The sequence below is a fragment of the Scatophagus argus genome, chromosome 6 (genome assembly GCF_020382885.2).
Source record: "Scatophagus argus isolate fScaArg1 chromosome 6, fScaArg1.pri, whole genome shotgun sequence".
Classification (NCBI taxonomy): Eukaryota; Metazoa; Chordata; class Actinopteri; family Scatophagidae; genus Scatophagus; species Scatophagus argus.
Window position 1 is genome coordinate 15,191,641 of NC_058498.1, and position 26,325 is coordinate 15,217,965.

At 41.7% G+C, this 26,325-nt stretch overlaps 4 protein-coding genes across 8 annotated transcripts; 3 read left to right on the plus strand and 1 right to left on the minus strand.

The window, feature by feature from the left end:
- The first annotated feature begins 1,133 nt into the window (after positions 1–1,133).
- On the plus strand, positions 1,134–4,735 carry sele (selectin E). 2 transcript variants are annotated; one of them, XM_046392087.1, is made up of 11 exons: positions 1,134–1,279; positions 1,401–1,479; positions 1,587–1,991; positions 2,182–2,286; positions 2,384–2,575; positions 2,689–2,880; positions 3,015–3,203; positions 3,300–3,485; positions 3,673–3,852; positions 3,959–4,091; positions 4,187–4,735. In XM_046392087.1, exons 1-11 carry the CDS (start codon positions 1,277–1,279, stop codon positions 4,245–4,247), a joined length of 1,725 nt encoding a protein of 574 aa, XP_046248043.1. In that variant the 5' UTR covers positions 1,134–1,276; the 3' UTR covers positions 4,248–4,735. The 2 variants fall into 2 exon arrangements, with proteins under 2 accessions (XP_046248043.1, XP_046248044.1); XM_046392088.1 differs by having other exon boundaries at positions 3,676–3,852.
- Positions 4,736–5,732: 997 nt separating this feature from the next.
- On the plus strand, positions 5,733–8,711 carry LOC124060784 (L-selectin-like). Of its 3 annotated transcripts, none has more exons than XM_046392092.1 (8): positions 5,733–5,883; positions 5,954–6,012; positions 6,127–6,522; positions 6,602–6,706; positions 7,437–7,616; positions 7,922–8,011; positions 8,112–8,133; positions 8,341–8,711. In XM_046392092.1, the coding sequence occupies exons 2-8, from the start codon at positions 5,961–5,963 to the stop codon at positions 8,378–8,380; spliced, it is 885 nt and encodes a 294-aa protein (XP_046248048.1). In that variant the 5' UTR covers positions 5,733–5,883; positions 5,954–5,960; the 3' UTR covers positions 8,381–8,711. The 3 variants fall into 3 exon arrangements, with proteins under 3 accessions (XP_046248048.1, XP_046248049.1, XP_046248047.1); XM_046392093.1 differs by having other exon boundaries at positions 5,733–5,800; XM_046392091.1 differs by having other exon boundaries at positions 5,733–6,012.
- Positions 8,712–8,831: 120 nt separating this feature from the next.
- On the plus strand, positions 8,832–13,637 carry LOC124060780 (selectin P). 2 transcript variants are annotated; one of them, XM_046392085.1, is made up of 15 exons: positions 8,832–8,967; positions 9,045–9,123; positions 9,207–9,593; positions 9,679–9,786; positions 9,879–10,064; positions 10,152–10,343; positions 10,823–11,008; positions 11,102–11,287; positions 11,428–11,610; positions 11,723–11,908; positions 12,010–12,195; positions 12,415–12,603; positions 12,695–12,883; positions 13,000–13,122; positions 13,211–13,637. In XM_046392085.1, the coding sequence occupies exons 1-15, from the start codon at positions 8,965–8,967 to the stop codon at positions 13,273–13,275; spliced, it is 2,448 nt and encodes an 815-aa protein (XP_046248041.1). In that variant the 5' UTR covers positions 8,832–8,964; the 3' UTR covers positions 13,276–13,637. The 2 variants fall into 2 exon arrangements, with proteins under 2 accessions (XP_046248041.1, XP_046248042.1); XM_046392086.1 differs by lacking the exon at positions 9,045–9,123 and having other exon boundaries at positions 8,864–8,967; positions 9,170–9,593.
- Positions 13,638–15,445: 1,808 nt separating this feature from the next.
- Positions 15,446–26,302, minus strand: lmx1a (LIM homeobox transcription factor 1, alpha). The gene is made up of 8 exons (XM_046392090.1): positions 26,054–26,302; positions 25,359–25,539; positions 19,553–19,773; positions 18,789–18,973; positions 18,021–18,098; positions 17,571–17,658; positions 16,954–17,127; positions 15,446–15,992 (listed from the first exon to the last, which is right to left on the minus strand). Exons 2-8 carry the CDS (start codon positions 25,535–25,537, stop codon positions 15,850–15,852), a joined length of 1,068 nt encoding a protein of 355 aa, XP_046248046.1. The 5' UTR covers positions 25,538–25,539; positions 26,054–26,302; the 3' UTR covers positions 15,446–15,849.
- Between the last annotated feature and the right edge of the window lie 23 nt (positions 26,303–26,325).

Here is a 26,325-nt window from a genome sequence, read left to right on the forward strand (position 1 = left end):
AGCGATAAGTTAAAAAATGAAGACAGTGGCTGCATGATGAGTTGAAAAATAGATCTGTGGGGTAACCTTAAGCGGAAAGCACACATTTGTATTATCATCTGTTCAGGATTTTATTATCAGCACTTTAACTGACTTTCTCCCTTGGGTCTTGTTCTGTAATTATGGAGTTTACATTACATTTTTAGGGGAAGTGGTGGGGGTTAGGAGGTGTCAGGCAACAGCGGCTATCACCCAGTGTCTCTGGTCTGAAAGGAAGGATATGAACTGTCACTTCCAGAAACACAGGCAGTGAGCAGGCGCCTCTGCTCCTGCACCATACATTTCCCATCCCCAGACACTCCTAAAAACATCCCAGTAAAGTGTTTGTCAGCTGCTGCAGCATTGTTTGTTTCCTCTTTCTTCTTTTGATGTGAACGTCTGTGCACAGGACATGTTAATTCATTCTTTTGAACAGTGAAAAGTGTATTCCAATCTGTGGTTGTCTTTTGGCACACTTTGTACAACTATTAATAGGCGTCAACCGGAATGGTTGATCGTGAAGCATAGACTGGTCCAAATGACTTAACAGCCACAAAAAGCTCTCAATAACGCTGCCAAAGATAAGGTAGTTTGTTTTCAGTTGCTGAATATTCAGAAGGTCAATTCCAAATAACAGGAAAGAGTGGGCATATTTTTGGCACTTGTAACACTTGTACTATCAGCTCACAGGATTTCACAATTTCCGTCTGAGTTGACTTTCACTTAAGTGTGTGATCAGTATGTAAATATCTTAGGAACTACATCATCAAATTAATGTGGTATAAAAAAGCAATATAAAAAAAACAATATTTTCTTCTGAAATGTTAAGTATACATAAAAAGTAGCATAAAATGGAAATATTCAAGTAAAGTACTGCTCACTCAGAGTTGTACTGAAATGCAGTACTTGAGTGATTATTTTCCACAGACATTAATTCTCGGATGATAAAAATAATAATATTAGCGGCCAAGTCCTGCTGAAACAAAGGAGTTGTTTTTTTTTTGTTTTTTTTTTTACCTTCCTACCTAGGAAGAAAGAGGGAAAGTTTCCAAGGTTAGCGGTGGGATGGGGCAACATTGAGGGGGGGGGTGGGAATTTCCAGTGAAAAGCCCAGTTATGATTGGAGCTTCCCGGAAATCTGCACCAGGGCGATGGAGTGTATAAAAGCAGGTGCCTCAGCACAACTCAGAATCATCTCAACCTCAGATACGACGACACAAACAAAGTCTTCTGTAGGTTATCACACACACCGCAAAGAATGGTGAGTGTTGAGGTGTCCGCTTAAATGCAGTTCTCTTTGGTGCAAATTCCTTTATGTTTTGCTTGTGGCAGTATAAATTTATCTTAACTTTGTGTTTTGTTTCTTTACTTGATTTTTCCAGGCATTTTACTCTGAATTACTTCAGCTCCGTGGATCTAAGACTTCTGTCTCATGGACCAACTTGACCTTTCTTTGTTCAAGTATGCAACTCTAATGCAAATAGAACCTTTGTTTTCTACATCTGTCTTTTTAAAATTCATCAGTATTACCCTGCAGTCTAATACTTGTCTCTGTCCTCTGTCCCCAGTGCTGTGCATGTGGACTAGTGTAGACTCCTGGTCTTACTACCACTCTAACACCACAATGAATTGGCAGGATGCTAGAGACTGGTGCAGGGAGCACTACACAGATATGGTGGCCATCCAGAACCAGGAGGAGATCGAGCATCTCAACAGCTGGCTGCCCAAGAAATCCGGTTATTACTGGATTGGCATCCGCAAGATCAATCACATCTGGACCTGGGTAGGGACAAACAAGGCTCTGACAGAAGAAGCAAAGAACTGGGCAAAAGGCGAACCAAACAATGCTAGGAACGGAAAGATTAGAGGGAAGAATGAGGATTGCGTGGAGATGTACATTAAAAGGGATACTCAGCCAGGCACGTGGAATGATGAGAGGTGCGAGAAGCTGAAGACTGCTCTGTGCTACACAGGTGAGCAACAGTTAGGGATTAGGATATGAGAGCTTCTCAGTTTAATTGCATTCATTTAGATTTTCCTGCTCATTATTAGGCAATATTCATTTTGAACTTTGCATTGATGGTGTTTTGAAAATAAAAGTCCATAGAATTTTTTTTATAGCATTTTATGCAAGCTATATGAAATTTCTTCTTCTTTCACCAGCTGCCTGTAAGAACAACTCATGCCTCTATGGAAACTGTGTGGAAACCATCAACAGCCACAAGTGTGCTTGCTTTGATGGCTTTTATGGAGAGAGGTGTGAGCAAGGTGAGAAAATACACTGACGTTGTGCTTTTTATTTTAATTTGGTTTTAGTCACTTACAGCCAGGACCTATAACTGTGTCTCATTTTCTTTACTGGCAGTTATTAAGTGCAACAAAGAGGAGGTGACTGTCCCATATAAGGGAAGCGTGAATTGCACTCATAAGTATGGAGACTTTTCCTACGACTCCTTGTGCCAGTACTCCTGTGAGGAAGGATACCAGCTGAGTGTGTCAAGACCCCTGACATGCACTGCCTCCGAACAGTGGTCAGACCAGCCTCCTACATGTGAATGTAAGTACTGCAAAGCTGCAAAAAATTAACCTTGATGTAGTATTGACTCATATGACTTTGTTCTTAAGTTGGGATGACGGACCATGCTATAATGTGTTTTTGATGGTCCACAGTGGTTAAATGTCAGGAGCTGTCTAGTCCAGCAAGTGGATCCATGAAATGCTCAGATCCTCTGGGCCCCTCCAGCTATCAGTCCACCTGTGAGTTCACCTGTGATGAAGGCTACAGTCTTGTTGGTTCCTCTTCTAACACTCTGCAATGTGATGGATCAGGATTTTGGAATTCCTCTCAACCGTTTTGTGTTGGTAAGCCCACTGTTTTTGGTTTCTACCTCACAGGACTTCCATGATATCACTGCTATTGGCTTTTATCATTGTTATTGTAGGATTTTTAAACAAGACTACAGTTGACCTTTTCTGTTCCTCCCTTTGTTTTGCAGCTATCCAGTGTCCCGCTCTCCAGGAGCTAGAGAATGGCAATGTCAAGTGTGAAAACGATTCAGACATGAAATTCAGCTATGGACACACCTGCACCTTCAGCTGTGGCCCCGGCTACCGCCTGGTGGGACCAAGCGGGGTTACATGCACGTCAGCAGCCAAGTGGAGTGAGGAGGTGCCTCGCTGTGAAGGTGAGGGCACATTATTCTAGCCACCTTCTGTATGGTTAAAATGAGCTTTCTCTCCTTCGTGGTTTTTACAAAAAACATTTTTTTTCTTTTGTTTAGCCATCACCTGCAACAATCCAGAGGGTGTGGCTCACCTGATCACCCAGTGCAGCCATCCTTTGAATGAACTGCTGCCAGACTCCAGCTGCACCTTCAGCTGCGAAGCAGGCTTTGAACTGCAGGGGGCGCACATCATTCAGTGTTCTGAGGACGGACAGTGGAATAAAGCTATACCTGCCTGCAAAGGTATGGAGGAAGACATAACTCTGTGCTCACAACACTATTTGCTCACTACATTTTCACAGTTCACATTCTATTTACAAAGCCTACATTATTTGCATGTTTTTAGACAGTGTGTTGTGTCACTAAAATGTGATCTCCTTTATTAATATGTAATGGATAATGATTAAATTTTTGCTGTCTTTTCCCACAGCAGTGAGATGCCCGTTGCTTGAGGCTCCTGAAAATGGGCATATCAACTGTTCAAACAGTGAGCTAGTATACAACTCATGGTGCTCCTTCACATGCAATCAAGATTACTCATTAGATGGACATGAGCTGCTGATCTGTGATCATCATGGCAACTGGACAGGAGGGAAACCCATCTGCCAAGGTAAAACAAACTGATGAAATGTTCAAAAAAACTTAAATAGAAAACAAGATTATAATGCTTTGAATTTAAATGGTCAAATAATTCACATTTGATCATGTTTCTTCAGCTTCCCCATCACAGACAACTGCAATTGCTTCCGGTGTGGTGGCAGGAGGCACTCTGTCTTTGTCTGGCATCTCTCTGGCTATGTGGATCTTAAAGCGAATGAAGCAGAGCGGCTCCAAGTTTGAACTAAGCAGGTTAGATAAGCATTCATCTCACTTAAATCATACATTTTCTTTTTAAAGTTTGTTGAATTGCACGGCTCATTTTCTTCTTTCATCTTTTCTTCCAGCAACTCTGACATAGAGACCCCACTGCAGGTCTTCAAGAACAGCATTGACAGCCTCATATAGAACACAGTCATAATCTTCAGAAACAACTAAAGACATCTGCATATATCTTTCACATTAATGTATGTGAATTAGTCATCATAGAAGTAGCATAGCATAACAGGAAAAGAGCAATCAGTGGTGAGACAAAAGGCTTTCTTTATGCATTTGCATTTGATGGGTTTATTATGTTTTGTTGAACTTTGTGATTTGCTATGTAATGAAGTTCAGTCGTGTTTTTCCTCCCCAGGGGAGTTTTATATTGAACACATTGTTCTACGACTTTTTGAACATGCTGGAAAGGTGACCCTATTCATGTTATTATAAATGTAACATGATGTTGATGCATTATCATGTCAGTGCAGAACTGTGAACAATTTCACTATGTTGATGTATTTATACATGTGCTATTTATTTAACCAGTGGATATTACATTTCAAATGTTCTTTTAGCTTTCTGTATGTTTAAAGCAGTGCTTATTTTTCAATGATAATAAAACAATAAAAATGTCATTTTGTTTTGGTCATTTTTAATGCATCTCCCAGTCTCAACATGATAAATATCTGAGAATGACAATGCGAAAATATTGCCATTCTTGTCACTACACTCACATACTGAGTATCAGCCATCAACTCTATACACACCAACTTGTTCCCACACTTTGAGCAGTGACATTTGTGCTGGCACTGCAGAACATCATGTTTTTTCAGAGGTCTAAGAAGAATGTTTTTCCAAATACAGTACAGACCTCTCCTGTTTCTGTGACCTCCACTACAATGGTCGGGACAGAGATGAATGGTTGCATAACAGTGAGAGGCAGGAGAAAGAGGAAGGGTTATAATGCTTGGGAAATCTGTTTTACAGATCGTCAACATTATTTGTTTCACCAAAATCTCCTATATCAGCACTTCAGGTAGATCTGATATCTTACAACAGACTGAAGGTGACAGTGTGGACTCTCTGTCCCTCTATAATTTGTTGCTGTTAAAGTCATGAATTCAAAGCACGTCAGGGTAGTTTCACCAAAACACTATCAACTAGGATACTGAAAGATGCTTGTTCTAGTAACAAGTGAAAGGCTTCATCCCCTGGTACTCAGTATAGGCTAATAATTTTGTATAAATGGTAGTTTGTAAAGGCACGCATCACCTGTAAAAACAGGAACATGCATTACTTATGGGGGAAGTTGTTTTCATGTGTCAGACCAAACATTCAGTAGTCACCCTCACTGTGCATTTTTACTGTTTGCATTAGCTTTTGCTTTATTTTATTTCATTTTATTTTTTTTTTTTGCATTACTGAAAAATCTGCCCCTGATCCCACCTTTACCAGAAACAGGTGGGATTTCCCAAAAGGTGACTTAAGTCATTTGGTCAGTCATTCAGTCATCGCTTGCATTCTTTTTGTACAATAAACATCCAGGTATTATATGTTAATGTTGAACTGAATGGCCTAAGAGAAATATAAAAGCTTGATACTTGCCTCTAAACTAACTTCAGGCAAGTATAATCTCGTATACTGCACTACTGTACTATGATGTTTCATATTTAATATGATTAGAAAAGCATAGATTTAATGTAGGTAGCACGCTTATTCTAAATAATTTAGAAAACATTTTTCTATCAATATTTTATATTTTTTTTATATATACCAATTCTAGGTAAGGAAGTCATTCTTCAGTTATTTTTCATGATGGTATTTATGCTTCTGACTGTTTTCTCTTTGGACAGACAACAGATGCTTGTTGGTCTCTCACTGACAATGAAGTGGACTTTAATCCTCCTCCTTGGTGAGTATTAGTTTTAATACTACAGCAAAATCTATAATTGGAAATATGTCCTCAAGTGAAACACAACACTATTGTTGCGCTGGAGTTTAATTTTCATCCAAAAATATACATTAGGTAGCTCCATGGTTGAGACTGCCTTGAGCTGGACGTATCATTACTCAGACAAGACCATGAACTGGACTCAAGCTCGGCAGTGGTGCCAGACCACTTACACAGACATGGTGGTCCTCCAAAACCAGGAAGAGAATGACTATCTGGTCTCAAAGCTCCCAAAAAAACGTAAAGGTCCATATTATTGGATTGGAATCACTAAAAACCACAAGAATGAAACTTGGACCTGGGTTGGGAATAACAGCACGTGGATTGGAGAGCAGTCGTGGGCAGAAAACGAGCCCAACAATGACCACAGCACAGAGTTTTGTGTGGAGATGTACCTGAACACAGGAAAAAACCGAGGGAAGTGGAATGATCAGAAATGCGACAAAGCAAATCATCCTGTTTGTTATAAAGGTACGTAGAGCTGATTGTTTTTGAAGGTGGTCACAGCAAGTCACAGAGGTTGTTTTAGTGTTGCACTTTTTCTTAACAGCCCAGTGTAATGCAACCTCATGTGAGAGAGGAAGATGCCTGGAGACCGTGGAAAACACAACCTGTCTCTGTGAATCTGGCTTTAAAGGAGACAGGTGCCAAACAGGTGAGGAGGGAGCTCTCTGCAATTAAGACTTCAATTATTAAAGTAGGTTTGTGTTCACTCAGTCTCAGGATTGTCTTGGCTGCAGCAGATCTATTTAATCTGACCAGCCTTAACTAGAAAGCAGACACAGTAAACAACTACTGAGCAACACTGTGTATTGTTTGATGAAAAATAGAGCAAAAACATTAATGTTGGTGTGACACTGATCAAGTGGACACAAACATGGCTCCAAATAAACCACTAACATTTGTCCTGATATGCACCAGTGCAACTTTAGAAAGTCAGTCTCATGTCCTCTTCAAAGTCTTTTGTTTTCCTGTCCTGTACAATCTGTACATGTTTGTGGAGACATACCTGAAAACTACCTCTGTCAGCAAGGTCAAGTGGGACTCTGCCAGGCTGTGGTATATTTATATCTCATTACAAACTCACATTCTGATGTCTGGATCTTTCAAAACATCCTTCCTCTGCATAGGTCACTCGTATATGCTTCTTAGGGTTATGCTTATTTGTGCTGTTGTTGCTGAGTTGTAACACAGTCATCATTAGACCTGCATCTGTTTCCTCGGTTTCCTGATGCCACACTGAGGATCACATTCAGAATGCTGTTGAAAATATTTGCATTAGCATGTGCTAGCAACATGTCCTTTTTTTTTCCCACAATTGAAAGCTAGCATAAGATGTTATATAATTGCATCCCTGGTAAACTTTAACCTGTTTGTGCCTCCAGCTGTGGAATGCCCCCCTCTGTCTCAGCCTGATAACGGGTACCTTAGCTGTTCAGGAGGAAACCTCACATTCAACTCAACCTGTCGATTTAAATGCTACTCAGGATTCCTGATGATAGGCTCGCCCTCTGTTACCTGTGGGGTCACCGGGGTCTGGAGCGGCCCAAGGCCTGCATGTGCAAGTAATTGTTTGCCCTTATCTCAAAGTTATATAATAGGAATTAAAAAAAAAAAATAGTAATTTTATTTTTAAAAAATTAAAAAAGCATAAAGATGCCAAAATCAAGGCCAGGTATTCATTGTGCTGCTTTAGCGGTTTCTTTGATAAAATACTTCTGCTTCAATTGAATCATGTAAGTTATTATTAAAATGGCCAGCAGCAGTAGTGATAGTTTTTGTAGTAGTAACTTTTTTAAAAAAGAAATCTCACACTGTCAAGCAGGGAATGACTCAGGATAAAAACAACAGTTTTCTTTTATTTTCTCAGGCTATAAAAGGGCTCTGATGATTGTGGCTGGGTGTGGAGCCTTCTCTGCCCTCTGCTGTATCTGTTTCTGCTGGATGAAACGTAGAAAAAGTCAGTGTTTTTCGTTTACACTTCATAAGAGTAGTGATGCAATGTAATGTTATTGCAACAGACCTTAGTAGTGATCTGTTTTTCTGTTAATTTCTTACAGGAAAGAAACTTGCCCAAGTAAGGTCAGTGTTGAAATACTTGTCCAAAGCACCTCCACCCATTTGTGCACATTTAATATTTGAAATGTTAATTTACTAAAATGTTACAGTCTATTGCTGTTGAAAGTATTCTGCTTCTAAAATGCTACAACTTCTTACTGCAACTGTGATTCACTTTAGTAAATTATTCAGTTAATGTTCCTTTAATGTCAGTCTGTTTGTCCTTCATAGGCAGTCTGAAGAAGCCACAAGCCCACCCAGTGAGGCATAAAGATGAAGGATGACTGGAACTTCCTCTATGTAGACCTATAATGACCCGAGTGCAGTTGCTTGTTTTAATTTTAGTGTGTTGTTATAAATAAATCCAAATAGTCACAAACTGTAGGTTGTATCAGTTATAGCTCGACATTTTGTCTGCATGTTAAAGCTTAACTTAGGTAAACTGCATGGATATAAACTGTGTGTGTGTGTGCATGTGATGGTTTAATATCAGGTCAAGCATGAAGTATGTAAACTCAGAACATTCATTTGATAACATTAGAGGTGCATTTTTTGTGATATCTTTGTGAAAGATAAATTTAATTAAATAAAACACATTTTAATGAGTAATGAGTTTTTATGAGTACTAGTGAGTGTTTTTGCATGTGTGTGTGTGTGTGTGTGTGTGTGTGTGTTTCCAGACTGTTATGGGTGGTAAAGTCGTGCCCTTCCTGAAAGGAAGTTACAGCAAAAGTGATATTACAAAACTGGTCATTGAATCATCCCCTGAGGGACATTTAATACTGTTTTACCATCGATTATACAGCAAGAAGGAGTGAATACAACAGTTAGAATTAGTGACCGAGGACAGATGAAATGGTAAGACCTGTGAAATATCAACATAACTCACGTGCAATGGTGCTATAATGACAAGAAAAATTCTGTTTATATTCCAGATGTTTGAAGAATCACTTGATAGAAGACAAAACATGCATCACAGGATACTGATAGCTGCACTGATTGTATTTGCCCAAGGTAGGTCTGCATAGTCTATCAAACTCTTCTTTTCTTGCTTCACCAGTTCAATTTGGTCTCATTGCCCATATACCTGATCTCAGACCTGAGCAGCAGAGGAAGAGCACAGGCATGGACCTACAACTACAGCACCACTCCAAACCGTAGATGGTTAGCAGCCAGCCAGTGGTGCCAGCAGAACTTCATGGAAATGGTGACCATCCAGAGTCAGGAGGAGACTGACTTCCTCAACAATCTACTGCCGTTTAACCAAAATTATTACTGGATAGGCATTCACAAAGCGGGTGAAGGATGGATCTGGAATCAAACCCATAAGGAAGTGCCCAGAGAGGCTCAGAACTGGGCACCAGATGAGCCAGATAACTTAACAGGTCAGGACTGTGTAGAGATCTACATTAAGAGGGACAAAGACACAGCCAAGTGGAACAATGAGAACTGTCGCAAGAAGAAGGGAACAGTCTGCTACACTGGTAACGTGTACTTTATTTTGTTTGACACTGGCTGGCTCCTGTAGACTTATTACAGCATGTGAGATTTCTCTCTGTCCTTATGCAGCCTCTTGCAGACAGGATTCCTGCAGTGCCCATGCAGACTGTGTGGAGACCGTGGGGAACTATACCTGCCAGTGCCATTCTGGTTTCCTGGGGCCACGCTGTGAAGAGGGTGAGCAAACATTGTCATAATTTATTTAAAGGAGACATGACCTCTTCCTGTGAGGGATGAAATAATATCTTTTTGTTCTGCTTTTCCTTCAGCAATAGCATGCAAACCCTTGCTGGATCCAGAACACGGTTCTCACTACTGTTTCCATCCCTATGGGTCCAATAGTTTCAACTCTTCCTGCCTTTTCCACTGTGAACCTGGCTTTCATTTGATAGGCATGCCCCAGCTGCTATGCCAAGATAGTGGGCACTGGGACCGCCCTGTTCCACTGTGTCAAGGTTTGGCAACTAGATATCAACAGTGTCCAAACAATTGTTATTTCAGATGTCAAAGTTACAAGGAAAATATTTCTGCCTTTTTTTCAGTTGAACAGTGTCCAGTTCTGAACCACACCAACATTGAAGCGGGTAGCATGAACTGCAGCCACCCCATCGCACCTTACAGTTACAACTCCACCTGTGAGGTCAGATGTGATGAAGGCTATGAGCCCAGTGGACAAGATAAGATCCGTTGTGACCACACCGGCAATTGGACAGCCAGTGTCCCAGAATGCACAAGTAAAGTTTATTTATTTATTTATTTTGCTTTGAATGTAAAAATTAAAGAGAATTGTGTAAAAATGTAATAAATAAATGTAGTAAATAAATGTTAAATAATTTTCTATGAATCACACTTTCATTCATTTCCTTTTTGTAATACTTGCCCCCTGTTAATAGATTGACAGCCACTTTTTGCTAGTACTTAGCTGGCCTCAGTGTGTAGTCACATCCTGTCCAGACAGTACAGCAGATCGTATTCAGGTCACAGCTGTTATCACTTTACTTCACACTCATTTTTGTCCTTGCATTTGGAAAAACAACATATTTTAACGTGTGTACGCAATTGTTGTTTCCCTTGACTGTAAATTATGCCACAATGCTTATTCATACCTCCACCTCATGCTTGCACTATGTTGATCAGTTGATCAAACTGATGTATTACCTAAGAACACTGACTGACTGGACTATGTGTGATTGATATCTGTGTCCCACCACAGTAAAAAAGTGCTCCCCCATTTTGTTTCCTGTTATGGGCAACATGACGTGTGTGCACACTCTGGAGCCTTTCTCCTTTGGAACATGGTGTGACTTCACCTGCCAGGAAGGCTACTACCTGACCGGGGACAACAGACTCACATGCCTGGCCTCTGGACAGTGGAGTCAACCTACACCTAAATGCACAGGTGGCTCACAGAAAGGATGTCACGTCACAAGTTTCCTGGAAATAAACAAAATGGTACAGTGTTCTGATGAGTAATTTATTTCTTCTTCTCCAGTGGTACAGTGCAGCAGCCTAAAGGCTCCCTCCCATGCTTCCATGCAATGCCAGGACCCTGTAAGTGCGTACAGCTATGGCTCAACATGCACCGTGCAATGTGAAGAAGGTTTTGATCTGATTGGGACAAACATGACACAATGTTCTTCACGGGGCAACTGGAGTCATGCGCTTCCTGTTTGTCAAGGTATGATCATAGATGGCTAAGTGCTGAAGTGTAAATGAGCATGAATATACAATCAGAATACAAATGGTAACTTATTTTACCATTTTGTTTGTGTGATGTGGATGTAATTGTGCTCTCCCTTACCTCTCTATATTTTCAAGTGAAGAGGTGTATTCCCATAAATCCTCCTCATGGCTCCCTGTCCTGTTCTGACCCAAATGGTTCCTTCAGTTTTGGTTCTCGGTGCACAGTAACCTGTGACGAGGGCTTTCTACTAAATGGAACCGCCAGCACTGAGTGTAACTCCCTTGGCATATGGAATACAGATGTGCCACATTGTCTGGGTAAAAAAAGAATCTGACATAATCAGTTAATATAATTTCTTTCTGGTATCACTTTACCACATTAAGTTCTAAAATTCTTGTTTGTCTGGCTTTCTCTGTCTTCCCTTTCCAGCTAAGAGATGTCCCACTCTGAACTCTCCCATTCATGGCTCTTTAGTCTGTTCTGATCCTCATGAACAGTTCAGTTTTGGTTCTCGGTGCAACACAACCTGTGAGGAGGGTTTTGTCCTGAATGGGACAGCTGACACAGAGTGTACCTCTCTGGGAAAGTGGAGAGCAGATATCCCACATTGCTTGGGTAAAGCAATCTTTTTGATTATAATCTGTGGATCATCATCTACAGACGAGCTCTTATTTTCAGGTTTTAGATGTCTCTCTCTGTCTCTGTTTTTCCTCCAGCAAAGAGATGTCCCCCTCTGAACTCTCCCTCTCATGGCTCTTCAGTCTGCTCTGCTCCTCATGGAGAGTTCAGCTTTGGCTCTCGGTGCACATCTACCTGTGAAGAAGGGTTTTTCTTGAACGGAACAGCTGACACAGACTGCACCTCTCAGGGCGCATGGAGCACAGAAATACCCCGCTGTCTGGGTAATAAATCATAATTTGACAGAGCTGCACCCAGTTTATATTCATCCTTTATTTCATGAACAGCACAGCAACTTCCATGTCATGTCTTTAATCATAATATGTTAATGTTGGCAGGGCTAATTTTTAGATCCTGATGGAAATTTCTGTTTTGCCACTTTGTTTCAAATGGTTGTTTTCCCTGAAGCTAATGGTCATACTTTTGGTCAACGTTATCTTTAGCACACCGCTGCCCCCTACTGGCCAAGGCTCCCCAACATGGGAGGATGAACTGTAGCCATCCGCACTCACCTTACAGCTATGACTCACACTGTGAATTTGAATGTACTGAGGGTTTCTGGCTGAAAGGAACATCATCTATGACGTGCAACAAATCAGGCCACTGGAGCCAGTATCTTCCCACCTGCCAGCGTGAGTATCCAGCTTTGCCTTAAACTTACTACATTTGTCTTGCTGTTCTGGCATTCAAACAGCTGATCCCATGTCCTTTTCCACATTTCAGCGGTACAGTGTGGTGCCATTCCAGCCTTGTCGTTACGCCTGTCTATGAACTGTTCCCACCCTCTTGGAAACTTCAGCTTTGGCTCCTTGTGTCTTTTCAATTGTAAAGAAGGATTTTCCCTGAATGGCACAGAGATGCTCTTTTGTCTCTCCACAGGGTTTTGGAGTGACAGTGTCCCCACCTGCACAGGTAAACTGATTTTAGTCAGCATGCTGACATGCTCATATAGAATGCAACAAGCTGATATTAAGCAGGTATCATGTTTACCACGTTCACTATTTCACTAACTAAGGATCTTATTCCAGTGAATGGTATGCCAGTGGGGACTGCCATGTTGATGTATACGGGTGTAGGAGCAGCCTCTGTTGTTGTGCCACTTGCCCTGGTAGGACTGTTTCTGTTAGTTATGAGGCGATTTAAGAAAAAAGGTGAGACCTACTGTGATGATGCTCATATACATGCAGTATAATTTACAACTCACAGTGTATCCCTGATCCTTATTTCTGATCTTTGCAGGAAATTCCATCATGGCTGATGCGCCAGGTTGGGAAGACAGAGAGAATCCAGCATTTGAATTTTGATTCTCTCTCTCTCTCTCTCTCTCTCTCTCTCTCTCTCTCTCTCTCTCTGTTGAGTTATTTTTGCAGGAAATCATTTGAAACACTGCAACCTAATGCTTGCTATTATTATATGAAGCTTGATGGTTATTATATTCAGAAGATTACAGTAGGATCAGAACTTTACATTTAACTTTGATTTGTCCTCTCACAGATTCCTTAAAAAGATAATTATGCCCTGCTTGTAAGAAAACCTTTTGTTATCAATGAGCCCAAAATCATGATACACAGTTCACACATGATTCGCACAGAGCAAAGCTTGTGTGCAGCATTTTCTTTGTGTCTTGCTGGTATATTGCTTATTTTTCAATAAAATATCAACAGTTCCTGGCTTATCCCCTTTTAATTTATTTTATTTTATTTTTAGTTGACTCTACCAATACTGCACATTACTATACATGATCAGTATTGGCTTTCTTCCAACAATGTTCAGTGTCGTTTGGTACAGTATGGGATGTCGTGCTGGTGCCCTCCCTATAGCACTTCAGCTCACCCACATTTGACCTCCCACATGGGAACTAATGCTGTGGAGGCAGTTGGGGGTGTGGTAGAAAACATCTGAGACTGCCAAATGGCCAAAAAGTGTCTATTTAGCACATTTAGAGGCTAGAAAGCTCCTGTCACCAAGTGGCACGGAGGTGATCTATTACCAGTCTCGGCTCAATGTGTCACACTGGGCAGTGATCCCACATTGAAGGGCAATTCACCACCCTCACACAAACTACATTTTATTGAATTTAATGGCCTGAACTTAAACTCATGTGGTGTTGAAAAGATGTTTCATATTAGACATGACATTTACAGTTTGTACCATCTCAGATATAAATCCATTGTTTGAATTAAAACTTCTCCATTGTATGGGTTTATCTATTGTATAGAACCTCACCTGTGTATCTGTGCCAATACTATACTCCCAGAATTTAAACATGTTCTGCAATTGGCCAGTGGAGTATCTTCAGCAAAGCGTGTGCATCTGTCTTGGCGCTACAACAGCATGAAGCCAATTATAGCAGTTAAAAGACAGAGGGTTTGTGGCCCGTGGTTGGCATGAGGAGTGCAATAAATAACGGAACTGTTGACAGGAAACTGTTTGGCTACCGTCAGAATAATAATGAGGTTATTGCTACCTGCTGTGACCGTATGATCGCATTTTGATTATTTTTCTCATCCCCCTCCCCACCTCCCTCCCACTGCTGCTGGCAACCATGCATGCGTGCCAACTGCACACAGACTCGCGCACAAGAAGGGAAAAGGCCCTGCATGTGACCACCTTGGCTTCCTTCCCTGATATTTAAGTCTGGGTTTTCTCCCTTCATCTGCCTCTAAAGATACAAGGCCATGTATTATGATACATTGGTCTCCTACAGCAAGGAGTGTTGTTCCTCCTAACAAATGAGCATGAGCACATGCACATGCCAGCAGACACTTAGAACAGATACAGACACAGATACAAAGGCAGACTCAAAGAAACACACACTCAGTACACACTTCTTTAGCTCTGGTTGGCAGTAGCATACCACGGTGACAGACAGTTAGATTGTTCCTGACCATTGACTTGCGCTCTGTGCTCTGCAAGGTCTGATTTCATAGTGGGAAATATGAGATGGGTCCAAGAGAGGGTTCACGGCTGGGGCAAGGAGGCACTCCATACAGTGGGGCTTCATATCTCTGTGTCACCCTGGGCATTCTCCCCTGACACAGCTTTCAGCCCTGCCGTTGTCTGGAGCCCCCTCCTTGGGGTTTCTCAACCTGCCTCCACAGGATTGGTGCATTCCAGCTGGGCACAGTGCCTGGGTGGTCGCCCCCTCTCCTCCCATCCCTTGCGACTGGAGGAAGGAAAAGGCAGAAAAATGCAGCAAGGGCCTTTGACCGTGAGGAGCACAATGTGATCGTTGATGATGGCGGCGTGGATGTGATGCTTACCTGCCACTGACCCATACAGCTGTCATGGCCCGGCACTGTACAATCTGATGATCCACCCAACAGCCAGGGGAAGATGTCTTGCTGACCTGTCACCTAGATGGGACTGATAAGCACCGAGGATGGACTGACCCGGCTCTAACCCTCAGCATGAATACCCCATCTTCATAATAAATCAACCTGCGCTTCATACTCACTGCGGCACAAACATCATACTGTATCGTAACCATTATTTATTGATCGTTGTTGATGCATTCAAGATGAACAGCATACACACATTGTGAGAATAAATACAAATACACACGCAAACAGTCATTTACATTTGTAGATGCAGAAATAACCTCATAATCTAACATTCAAACATAGAGGTCCCACACTATCGTGCATACACTGGAGCCTAGATGGGATTGTAAAGCATAAGAGGCAGTGTAGTGTAATTGTGTTTGTACAGAGGTGCACATGGTATATTGCATGGTATCACAGTGTACCTGTGTCACACTGGTGGTGATTTTACAACCACTTCTTCGACCACCTTGTGCACAGTACAGTGAGATAAATGATGAGAGCGATGCAGAGTGAGGGAGATGCACAGCTTCTCAGTGAGTCCAACCTCCAGCTTCAGGAGGTGAAGTAAGAGTCCTGCATTGAGTAGAGTCGGTCAATAGGGGTGAGCAGGGAGGAGTCACCCAGGGAGAGGCAGTCGCCATCAACCACATGACAGAGAGGGTCTCTGTCCATGTCTCCGTACAGAGCCTTGAAACCTAAAGACACAACATCATTGATTAGTGGACAAATGGGCCATAATCTGATCATTGATCAGTTTAAAGTTGAACTTCACTATAAATAAACTTGAATTTATTTATTATCCAGTCAGTGAAAACAGGTGCATAATTGCATCTGTGGATTTGGAAGGAGCTTTCTGAAGTTTGAATTAAATCATTATCAGGGTTATTTTGGGATTGGGCTCAAAACGTAAAAATTTTAACTGAAACTGATGAAAGACTACCAAGTTACATGATTATGTGCTATTATGTGATCATGTTACATTCAGGGTTCTTAGGATCTTGATTTACAAAAGAGCAAATTTAAATCACTGTAGTGCCCCTTCAAGTAAAAACTCATTTGGTGAGTTGGAAAGGATGTTTAAATTAATTTGTACTGGATGGGCAAACTTGTGTCTTATGTCTGAAATCCAAAAGAAAAGTGCTGCAACAAAGTCTTATTGTCCACCTACCATAAAGCATACTCAATATTGCAACATAGAGCTTATCCACAAACTGAGCGGTGTGTAAACAGTCACAAAGTGACTGCAAGTGCATTAAAAGGAAGTTTGTTGACCTCGGTTTGATCAGTAGTAGTTAAATTTAAACAAAATTGTAAATATCCAGTAATTTTTTGCCATAAAAATCAACAATGTTTTCAATTAGGCCATTGGTTGGTACTAAAAAGTGAAAAATGCAAGGAATTCTACAACACAAGGACATAAAGCAGTACCCCACAAAACACTGATACAATACTGAAGCTGATCTGGGAACCAAATTTAAAAAAATAAATACAGAAACTACTATTGTGCATTTTAGAATAATTCTGAACTATCACTAAAAGCAATAAATGATACTGTATGTCATTTCAAAATCAAATCATCAATCATTAACAACAGAAGCTCTGTACAGCTTTACTTTGTGATTCTCCATCACAGCTTGACAGCACTGAGGTCTTTACCATAGGGGTGCATGTGATCCCCTGGCATCTGAGGTGGGGTCAGGCCCTGTCTGAAGGGGTCCATGTCATAGTCCTGCTGCTCCAGCGTGGTGAGTCCCATCTGCTGCTGCTGCGTGCGGGTGTAGGAGGACCCCAGGCGCTCTATCTCAGAGGTCAAACTGCCACAGGAGGGCGCTGTGGGGCACAGAAAACGCACAGGAGGTGGTGCTCACTGCTGACTGTTACAGAATGTCTTTCAGCGCGCTCTTGCACTATGCACTGCCTTTGTGGTGCTTTAACTATTTAGCTTCTTTAGAGTTCTTTAGAATTGACTTTTGTGGCTTTCAGAACTTGTATATGTGTCAAGATTTCTATCAGAAATCTTTTAAAGTGAGGCATGGTTCTGACTGGCATTCAGCCTAATCTATCTCCCTTTGCTTTGCAATGCTGATCTCTTAATTCTGTGTGCTAAAAATATTTTTAAAATGCTGTAATGTCTTTGATCATATGGAAATTTCTTTCTTTGAAAGTTGGTTTCATTGCCATGGAAGAAGGAGCACATCTAACTTTATCTGAAGGACATACATTATATGGGAATACCAAAGCAGTTACAGAAGCATTTTCCAGCAGTGTAGTACCTGTGTGATGTGATGGGTGCTCAGTCTGTTCCTGAGTCTGCTGCTGTTGCTCCTGCTGCTGCTGATGTCTCCTGGCCAGTTTCTTCATCTAAAAACATGCACCAGTATGCATTCATCTCACATACAGAGCTATTGCAAAACATTTTTCTCACTCCACAGTCCCTCTGCCACCCAGGCATGCGAGTGTGTTCACTCAATTGCAAAGTATTAACAGGGAGGTAAAGGACATCTTTCATTGGAGGAGGCAAGACACACATGAGCCCACTTTGTGAGGAAATATTGGGTTTAATCTACAGTGATCTCACTGTGAGATGTCATCAGTTTCCTGTATGAAGAGATAACGAGGCTGATTTCCACTCTGGCATATAAACACAGTGCAGAAAGAGTCCTTTTATTAGTACTGCATATGACTCTATGTGTGTGTGTGTGTGTGTGTGTACTTTGTATTACTTTGGCTCTTTGGTTCTGGAACCAGACCTGGACAACCCGGACACTCAGACCAGTCTCTGCTGCCAAGGTCTCCCTTACCTTGAAACAGGATTCAATGGAAGGGAGGGGGGAAAAAGCAACAAGATGGAGGTCACTTGAAGGTTGAAAAAATCTGTTTCGCCGCACCAAGCCTCCTCAAACAAAAAGGATAAAGCATTTATGACATTATTTCTTAAGAAAACGACTATTTCACAAATGTATGTACTTTTAGAGTCGGTTTTTAATGTAGTCATGGCTAAAGCCAAATGCTGCTATAGCATAGGCAGTAGACTGTTGAAGTCCTGCCACACGCACAAACTGAGAGAACTGAGAGAAACACACTTCTGCACTGAGAACATATTTCTTTGTTCTTTCTGAAAAACATGATCCCAGCACAGGGTTAGCTGTTCGCATTCGGGGGTAGAAGCTTTAAAGATCTATTTTAATAGACTTTCCCGTTAGATGTTAGGATAATAATTTTAAAAAGACACAAAACTATTTTACACAAATCTAAAAAACATATTAAAAACACCTGTAATATTTTTTTCATTGCATGCATAATTTCTAAGGGTAGTCTATGTTATATCTTCATTAAAATGATAAGATTTTTATATTTTTTGTATTAGGAATTACAGCCACCATATAGTTTTTCTTTTGAGGCACCTTCTATGTAGTCTGCAGCTCCCTGTGCCCACATACTCTCCCACAATATGTCCAGACTGCTGGGTAAACACTGAATCAACACGTTACCTTCCGGCAAGGCTTAGATGAGACCTCAAACGAGGCTTTAAACGTCCGTCTTTGTTGAGTGGTCAGAATAGTTCGCGGCCTTTTGGGGCGTTTACTGTCCAGGTCTTCTGATCGAACTCGTCTGCCTGTAACCCTCCCAGATTCCTCCTCCTCCTCCTCCTCTTCTTCATCATCATCACTTTTACCTGGGAGGAAGATGGGATTGAAGAGTAGATGTTAAATCACTGACAAGGTGTTAAAGACAAATGTTGAGACAGTTAAAAAAAAGAAAACTAAAATTTATGCCATCAGTCTGAGAGGCTCAGAACATCATTTGTTTGTTGCTTCTTAGGTTTAAGAGCTTTAGTTTCATTCTTCAGTTTAACGACTTTTTCCCAGCTTGCCTGAAGTTAGTTTGTGCTTTTCTGCATTTCCCAGAATGCTTTTCAACAATAAATATTGACAGAAAGGACCATTTGAACTTCTTAATGGATAGATGAAAAAAAAGAAAAATAGTGAACAGTAGTAGTTTTAGTCATAGTCATACAGAGTAAAATTAAATCAGGCAGTGTGTTGAGTTATTAAAAATTAAAATATGATTGTTTTGCCCCAGTGGTAAACACAACAACCTCAAGGTTGAATTAGAAAAATCAAAACTGTCAGAAATGTTACGTGTACAAAACAACATGTATTTAACATTCAAAACTGAAAAGTAAATTATAAACAATCAGGAACAAACAGTGACATGCGCACACACACACACACACACACTGCACAGCCTGTACCTGTGTCAGAGGAGGTCGGGCTGCCCACACACTGGTGGTAGTCCTCTCTGGCACACAGTAACTGTCCCTCCCTGAGGACACAGTGGTCTCCAGTCTGCAGGCGGCAGGAACAAACGCTGCAGGTGAAGCAGCGCAGGTGGAACACAGCAGCTCCCGCGCGCATCACCAGCTCAGTGGGAGAGATGGCCTCCGCACAGCGCCCACAACGCACTGCAAACAGACTGGAGAGAGGGAAAGGAGGGTGAGAGTGCAAATAGAGAGAACTTACGAGAGAACAGTAAATAAAAGGGGGCAATGCTTTTGTTTGACTGGACAGAGCTTGAGCAAAAGCTGAGACGCTTGAGGACCCCTAACATCTCAGTGAGAAGCGACTCCATGCTTGTTTGACTCGGGGAATGTTGCTGAGTCGAGCTGTCACTCAATACAACTGCCACCCTGACTTCTACCCTACCCTCCTCCTCTTCCTCCTTCTGCCCCGACCACTCAGACACATACCCTTAACATGGCGGGTGTGCATCTTAGCGCCTGGCAACCGGGACTGGTGGGCTTAGCCTCAGAGACTGTTGCCTTGGCTCCGGCCGCCGTGTCCGAGGCTGTGCTCCTGGGGAGGCAGGAGAAAAGCTCTCGGCAGGCCATGGCTCCAGGCAGAGGGGGGGAATCAGATCTCCCGGTGAGAGAGGCTGAGCCGCCGGTCCCATGAATTATCCGCGGAATTATCCCTAAGTCTGCTTAACCAGAACGGGACAAAGACAGAGCCAGCCCCCAAGCAGCAGGACCATTGTCCGCTGGCTGACACTGCGGCATTTTGGGTCTGTCACGCAGGATGATGCGTCATCATTCTGGATCTGGTGTTTGTCTCCAGATCTGACTGGGTCACCAGACCAGCCAGCCCAGAGGCATGAGAAAGTGACAGCTTTTTTCTTTTTTTTTTCCCCACCTTTTTGTTTTCACATACAAATGTGCAGCCCATAAGGAGACATTACATACTGTATGAAGCACGGCAAAGTTTTTGCTACTTTCTAGGCATTCGAAGCCTTACGGTTTGTGTAAAATAATATATGTAAATATATTAAATGATGTGCCATTTTCTTGAACACTGATCACTGCAACTACTCATAGATGAATGGAAATACTTTCAGAGTAATATCAGCTGTTAGTATTCACCAATGTGGTTAACTGTAGATATGATGACCCACAGCCATCGTATCTGTTTCATCAGAGAAACAAATATTTATTTTTATAGTCGTTTAAATAAATTATTCATTTGTTCACTTATGTATTTTGACGAGATTAAAAGAATTTAAACCCTCCAGATAAGTTAACTACATCACAGACAGGAAATAAAATAATTTTGCACAGAAATGGCATAAAACAGGTGGTTTCAGTAAAATACGCCGAAAGGTTTCACATTAACTGTCAACTAGGAAAAACAGTTGTATTTGACTTCCTTTAATTATGTAAAATGGAAATGCAGTAGAATGTTTACAAACAAACCAAAACTCAGACTAAACACAAAGCAAACAGACAGGTTGAGAAGTCCCTGTCAAAGGGTCTGGAGCTGGAACATCCTAAAGACAAACATTGCTGGGACCTCTCACTGTTGCCGTGGGGTCGCTCGGGAAACAGCAAAGCCCATTCCCACCAGCTCGGGAGGGTCAGTCGGGCTGCTTGACCCGTCCAGAACGTCTGCCTCACGGCCTCAGTGGTATGCGCTTTAATATAGACAACATACCTTCTGTGGTATGCGCATTCCTGTGGCAACACAAGATGCATCAGTGAAACATTTTCAAAGGAAGTGTGGCTGAGGAAATTCCCGGAATGTTCCTATGATGCAGCGAAGTGCTTGATTCAGTGTCTCAACATGATGCTAATGCTAGACGTCAGTGAAGAAGAAACTCCAGGTACTAATGTTGTGAGATCATTCGTGTTTCGAGAATCGCTTCTCCATTATGCGCCTTGTCCAGTCCATCTCATTATACCTGATATTCTTAAGCGTTGTTAATGCAAAGGTAAGAGTACCTCCGATACTTATGGAGCTGCTCAAGGTGTTTAATATTTCAGAGTTTCCGTTGACATGATTGGCCCAGAGGCCCTGCAAGAAGAGCGGGAACACTCAGTCACGCTGGATTCAGACATGGCAATTAGTGACAAGATCATTACAGAAAAATCAGTCAGCAAAATCCTGCACTGCCCCAGGCTAATATGGACAGAGTCAGGCACTCTCACAGCAGATGCGCTGTATAATAAGATGAGTGTTTAGCAGAAATGCACACACAAACACACACACACACACATTTACTCCAAAGAGAAGTCAGTCCTCCCCTCTCATTGTTCTTGCCCTGACTTCAGTGCTGACCTTTGGCAGTCAGGCAAACAGACTGCTGGTCTGGTGGACATGCAGAGAGTCAGATCCAGTTTCTGGATCAGGTTAACCTGGATCCTTTGCTGAACACACACATCAACGGAAAGCATGTATCAGATACAGATCTGTGGGTCAGTCACACGGCTGATCTGACGACCAAGCTGATGTCCAGTCCACCTGTGCACTGAACTGTTCAGCCAATCTAAATCCACTGACAATCTATCCAACCTAAACATCACCTTGTCAGACAGAAATTTGCATACAGTTTCATTAAATTACAGTCCAGTGTGTTGTTTGTATTGTGTCCTGTATGACTGCTGAAGGTCAGGTAAAACAAGCCATATAAGCAATATGGAAAATGCAGTCATGTCAGGAATATTTGTTACCAATACTTCAGACAATTCTAATGTGCTGTTTTGTCTCGGAAAATGATTTACTAAAAATAAACCTAATCATATATCACATAGACGGACTTGCAGACGTCAGCATTAGTGTCGTTATGTAATTACTGAATTTAAGCACCATTTTAAAAATTATATCACAACAGAAATATTAAGATTGAGTGTAGTAATTCACAGAGGGTGTCTTAAATGAATTTTTGCAGGTTTCATTAAAGACATAAACAATGAGCTCACTTTGTCTACAGGCTAATCAGAGCTCCCTGTAATATTTTTCATTAGGGAAGCCAAGATAAAAATCATCTAATTAAAAGAAATTCTACCACAGGACCTTATTTAAACTTGATTCCGAACCTTCTCAAACACGTTGCTAATCTTTACATTCTGGTATTGTAAGTTAGACTGCCTCACTCATTGAGACATATATTATCTACTATATCTACTATATCAGTACAATTTTGAGAAAAAATGCCCAATACAAAAAGCATGCGTGCAGTTTGTCCGACTCATTTCTTCAGTGCTGGATAACAAAATGTCTGTTTTAGCTTAAAGTATATAACATTTAGGACGGTGCTAAGAAATGCCTGTTATAACTACAGCAAAGAACATGCATCCATTAATGTTATATAAACCGATCAAAACTAATTCATTGCATGACTCAAGGTGCCAGAGCGACTTTTTAAATTTGTATTCATTTTACTTTTTCCTACATTTGTTGGTGTTGATCTTATTTCTTAAATGTTTTCAAACTCTTTGATCAAATCGGAGTTTTCCTGAATGCACACAAGGATTTGGTTCAAGTTTTCATTCCTGCCCTGCCAGGACCTTTACTTTTTTTGTTATGAACTGAAAATAATCTGCACAGCTATCTTGACATATAAAATAATGGCATAATATAAACTGGTTTGTTTGGGGAATTTAAATACTTACATTATTATCTTTTAGCTTCAAGGAACAAGTTAAAACTGGTGGTCTGGCTGGCTCTGAATTATACTATGAGCAAAGTGAAAAACCAAACGAGATTCAGACAGAGGATACAACGTGTGGTATGAGACAAATGTTGTCACAGTATGGAATAATCGTCACTTACGAGCTGGCTTCACACTCGTCCTGGATCAAAAGAATGGAGGAAGAAGAGCACAGTTTGCACTGAGAGAGAAACACTGGCACAGTTTTAAAAGCCCTCATCGTGGACAAAAGTGGTGCTCATGTGTTATAGGGTGCCATAACCCCAGACAGGATGAGTGGGGAGGTGGAGACGTGAGACCTCAGAGGCGATGCTCTGGCACCAGGCCTCCTGCTAATTGGTCAGGTCAGATATCTCACGGTCGGCTGGGCGTTGTCCCATCGCTCGACACAGGGGCTGCTGTGAGCAGAGCTTTCCAGATGCCATGGCACATAACGCCAGGGCTCATGGAGCGCACTGTCCCCCAAAATAAGTTCACACCAGCCTCACCGTATCTCTTGTAGGGATGCACCAGACCTTCTGACATATGGCTCTACTCTCCTAATTACCTCTCAGTCCGACTCTCTTCTCTGTGCCTCAGCCAAGTGCTATGATATCCACTTACCACACTAAGCACTTTGAATTGGTCGTACAAGAATCCACTCTGATTTCCATTCAGTCATTAAAACACCAGTTAAAATGTTTATATTAGTGCTTGGCTGTCATGAAGACAGGCAGGTTTTAAATGTTCTGCCTACAAATACTCTGCCCGCAAAGGTGCCCAGGCCTCCAGCACTGCTGACTGGGAACATGAGGGTGGGGAGAATTTTGGACAAATGAGTGTCACAGTTCTTGTTTTTGTGCCTCCTTGGCAGAACGACCATCACTAAATTGTTCATAAATAATGTGAGCTGCTGCCTGTTAGGGTGTGCAGTTTTTGTCTTGGCTCTTGTTTAGGTGACATCATGTTTTGGAGGAAGACTGAGAGGATGAGACAGTGGGGAGGTGAGAGGGAGTTGAGCAATGGATGACGATGGTGGGAGTTTTGAGGGGCTGGGGGGTGGGGGGGTGGCCTCGTCGACGAGACCATATGTTGTCCCCAGCTTGCAGTTGCCACGCCAATGGGCCTCGAAATTTTAACACATTTTGACAATGTGTCAGTTGAGCTCTACCCCTGGTTGTGTGTTGCATGTGTGTGTGAAGGTGTGATTGCGTTGTTTTGTGTGTGTGTGTGGATGTACACTATGCAATAGTGTTCTCACATTCCAGCTCCCTCGCCATCCCTTCCTCCTACAGTCACCTTGTTCTCTCAGTGCACTGTGCCAAGTTCCCTGGAAGACAGCTTACACTATATATACACACACACACACACACACACACACCCCTCAATGGTTTTGCCAAAAAACTATAAAATATACCCATATGAATGGTATGCAAAACTAAGTAGCAATAAATACTGTATACTAATAAAAACTTGTTTCCTCATATCTCTCTCTCGATCTCTCTCTCTCTCTTTCACACACACGCACACACACGTGCACACACACACAGATCCCTAGTCAAGGTCAGATCTGGACAAGGGTCCTGTTGTAAAAATAGGCTTAATAACACATAATAATTTTTGGACCTTGGGACAAAACATTATTACCAAGATTTATAATGTTAGTAGTGTGTTTATATGTGCTTATACAAAGCTAAAACTGCATAAAAGAACTAGAAAAAGCTTCATGATACTGTAAAACTATCCTGTATTTCAATAAGAAACCAAAACGTAATATTACATCTGAAAACTTGAAAATGAAAGAAAGCTAAAACTCACTGAATTAAAATGTCTTCATACTTCTCAGTGACAAAAAGAAATGACATCGCCACTGTAGCAATTAGAAAACAATTTCCAACTTAAATTAAAATGCACGTCTTAAGGCTAAACCTGTGAGATAACACTGACGTGACACGTGTAATCTGATGTGATTAACCTGCAAAATCTCTTCACCTGGATGAAGCCTCTGGCCCAATTAGAAAAGTGATATGTTTAATTAATTTGTGACTTCAGCTTAGGAGAAGCCAAATAATGGCGAAGAAGTGGAGATCAGCACTCACTCAGCATAGTCCCGCTTGCAGTAAAGTTTGCGGTCCCGCAGAAAGCAGGAGTTCTGGAGCGCGTCCCCGCACGCCGCGCACCGCACACACTCCTCGTGCCAGAGGCCGTCAGTGACTCTGAGCAGGAATCTGTCTCTGATCAGCCGGTGGCATCCGGTACACACTGCCCTCTGATCCATATCTGCAATGATAGGGAAATCCTTTAATTAGGACACTTTTCCAGTCAGCAGGACGCAGCTGAAATGTTGGGCTAATTTGGCTGAAGGTTTCATGGGGTGCCGTTAAAATGTGACTTCGCCTGGTTGTAATGTGAAGGCAGGCGGTTAAATATGCAGTTTGTTTATTGAAAAGGTGGTTCTTGTATTTATTGTGGAGTCAAAGTTGTTTTGAATATTGTTTAAATTGACTGAATATTATAGGTTTGGTCGATGACCATGAGCCAGAAACGGTTCTACAAGCGAGACTGATGCTAAAAATGGTTGTTTTTTAAATCTGAATCTTACTTATAAAATATAATTAATGCAGGCTAATTATGTCATCAAGTTTTACCCACCTAAGCATAATGCCGGTCTATCCAGCATTGCAATCCTCTGAGGAAACATTGTGAAATACACTTTGACATTTAGAAAAGAAAATGAATATGCAAAGTAACATTTTTAAAGACACTTTTCAGTTTAAGTTCAAGAAGTTTATACCTGTAGAAACGCGAGCTTGCCGGCGGTAGAAAAGTATTTTTGCTTATCAACTCCCGGTTCTTCTCAGAGCATCTCCGGCGCTCCAAGTGCTGCTGCAACTTGCTGATCGGAGCGGAAAAGTTTCTCCTCGGAGCTTCCGACAACCTCCGACGAGTCCACTGTTATTGACTATTTAGGCTATCTATCAATTATCCTATTAGGAGTGAACGGGAATGAGAGAGAGAGAGAGAGAGAGGGAGAGAGAGAGAGATAAACTTCCTCCATGTGCAGGT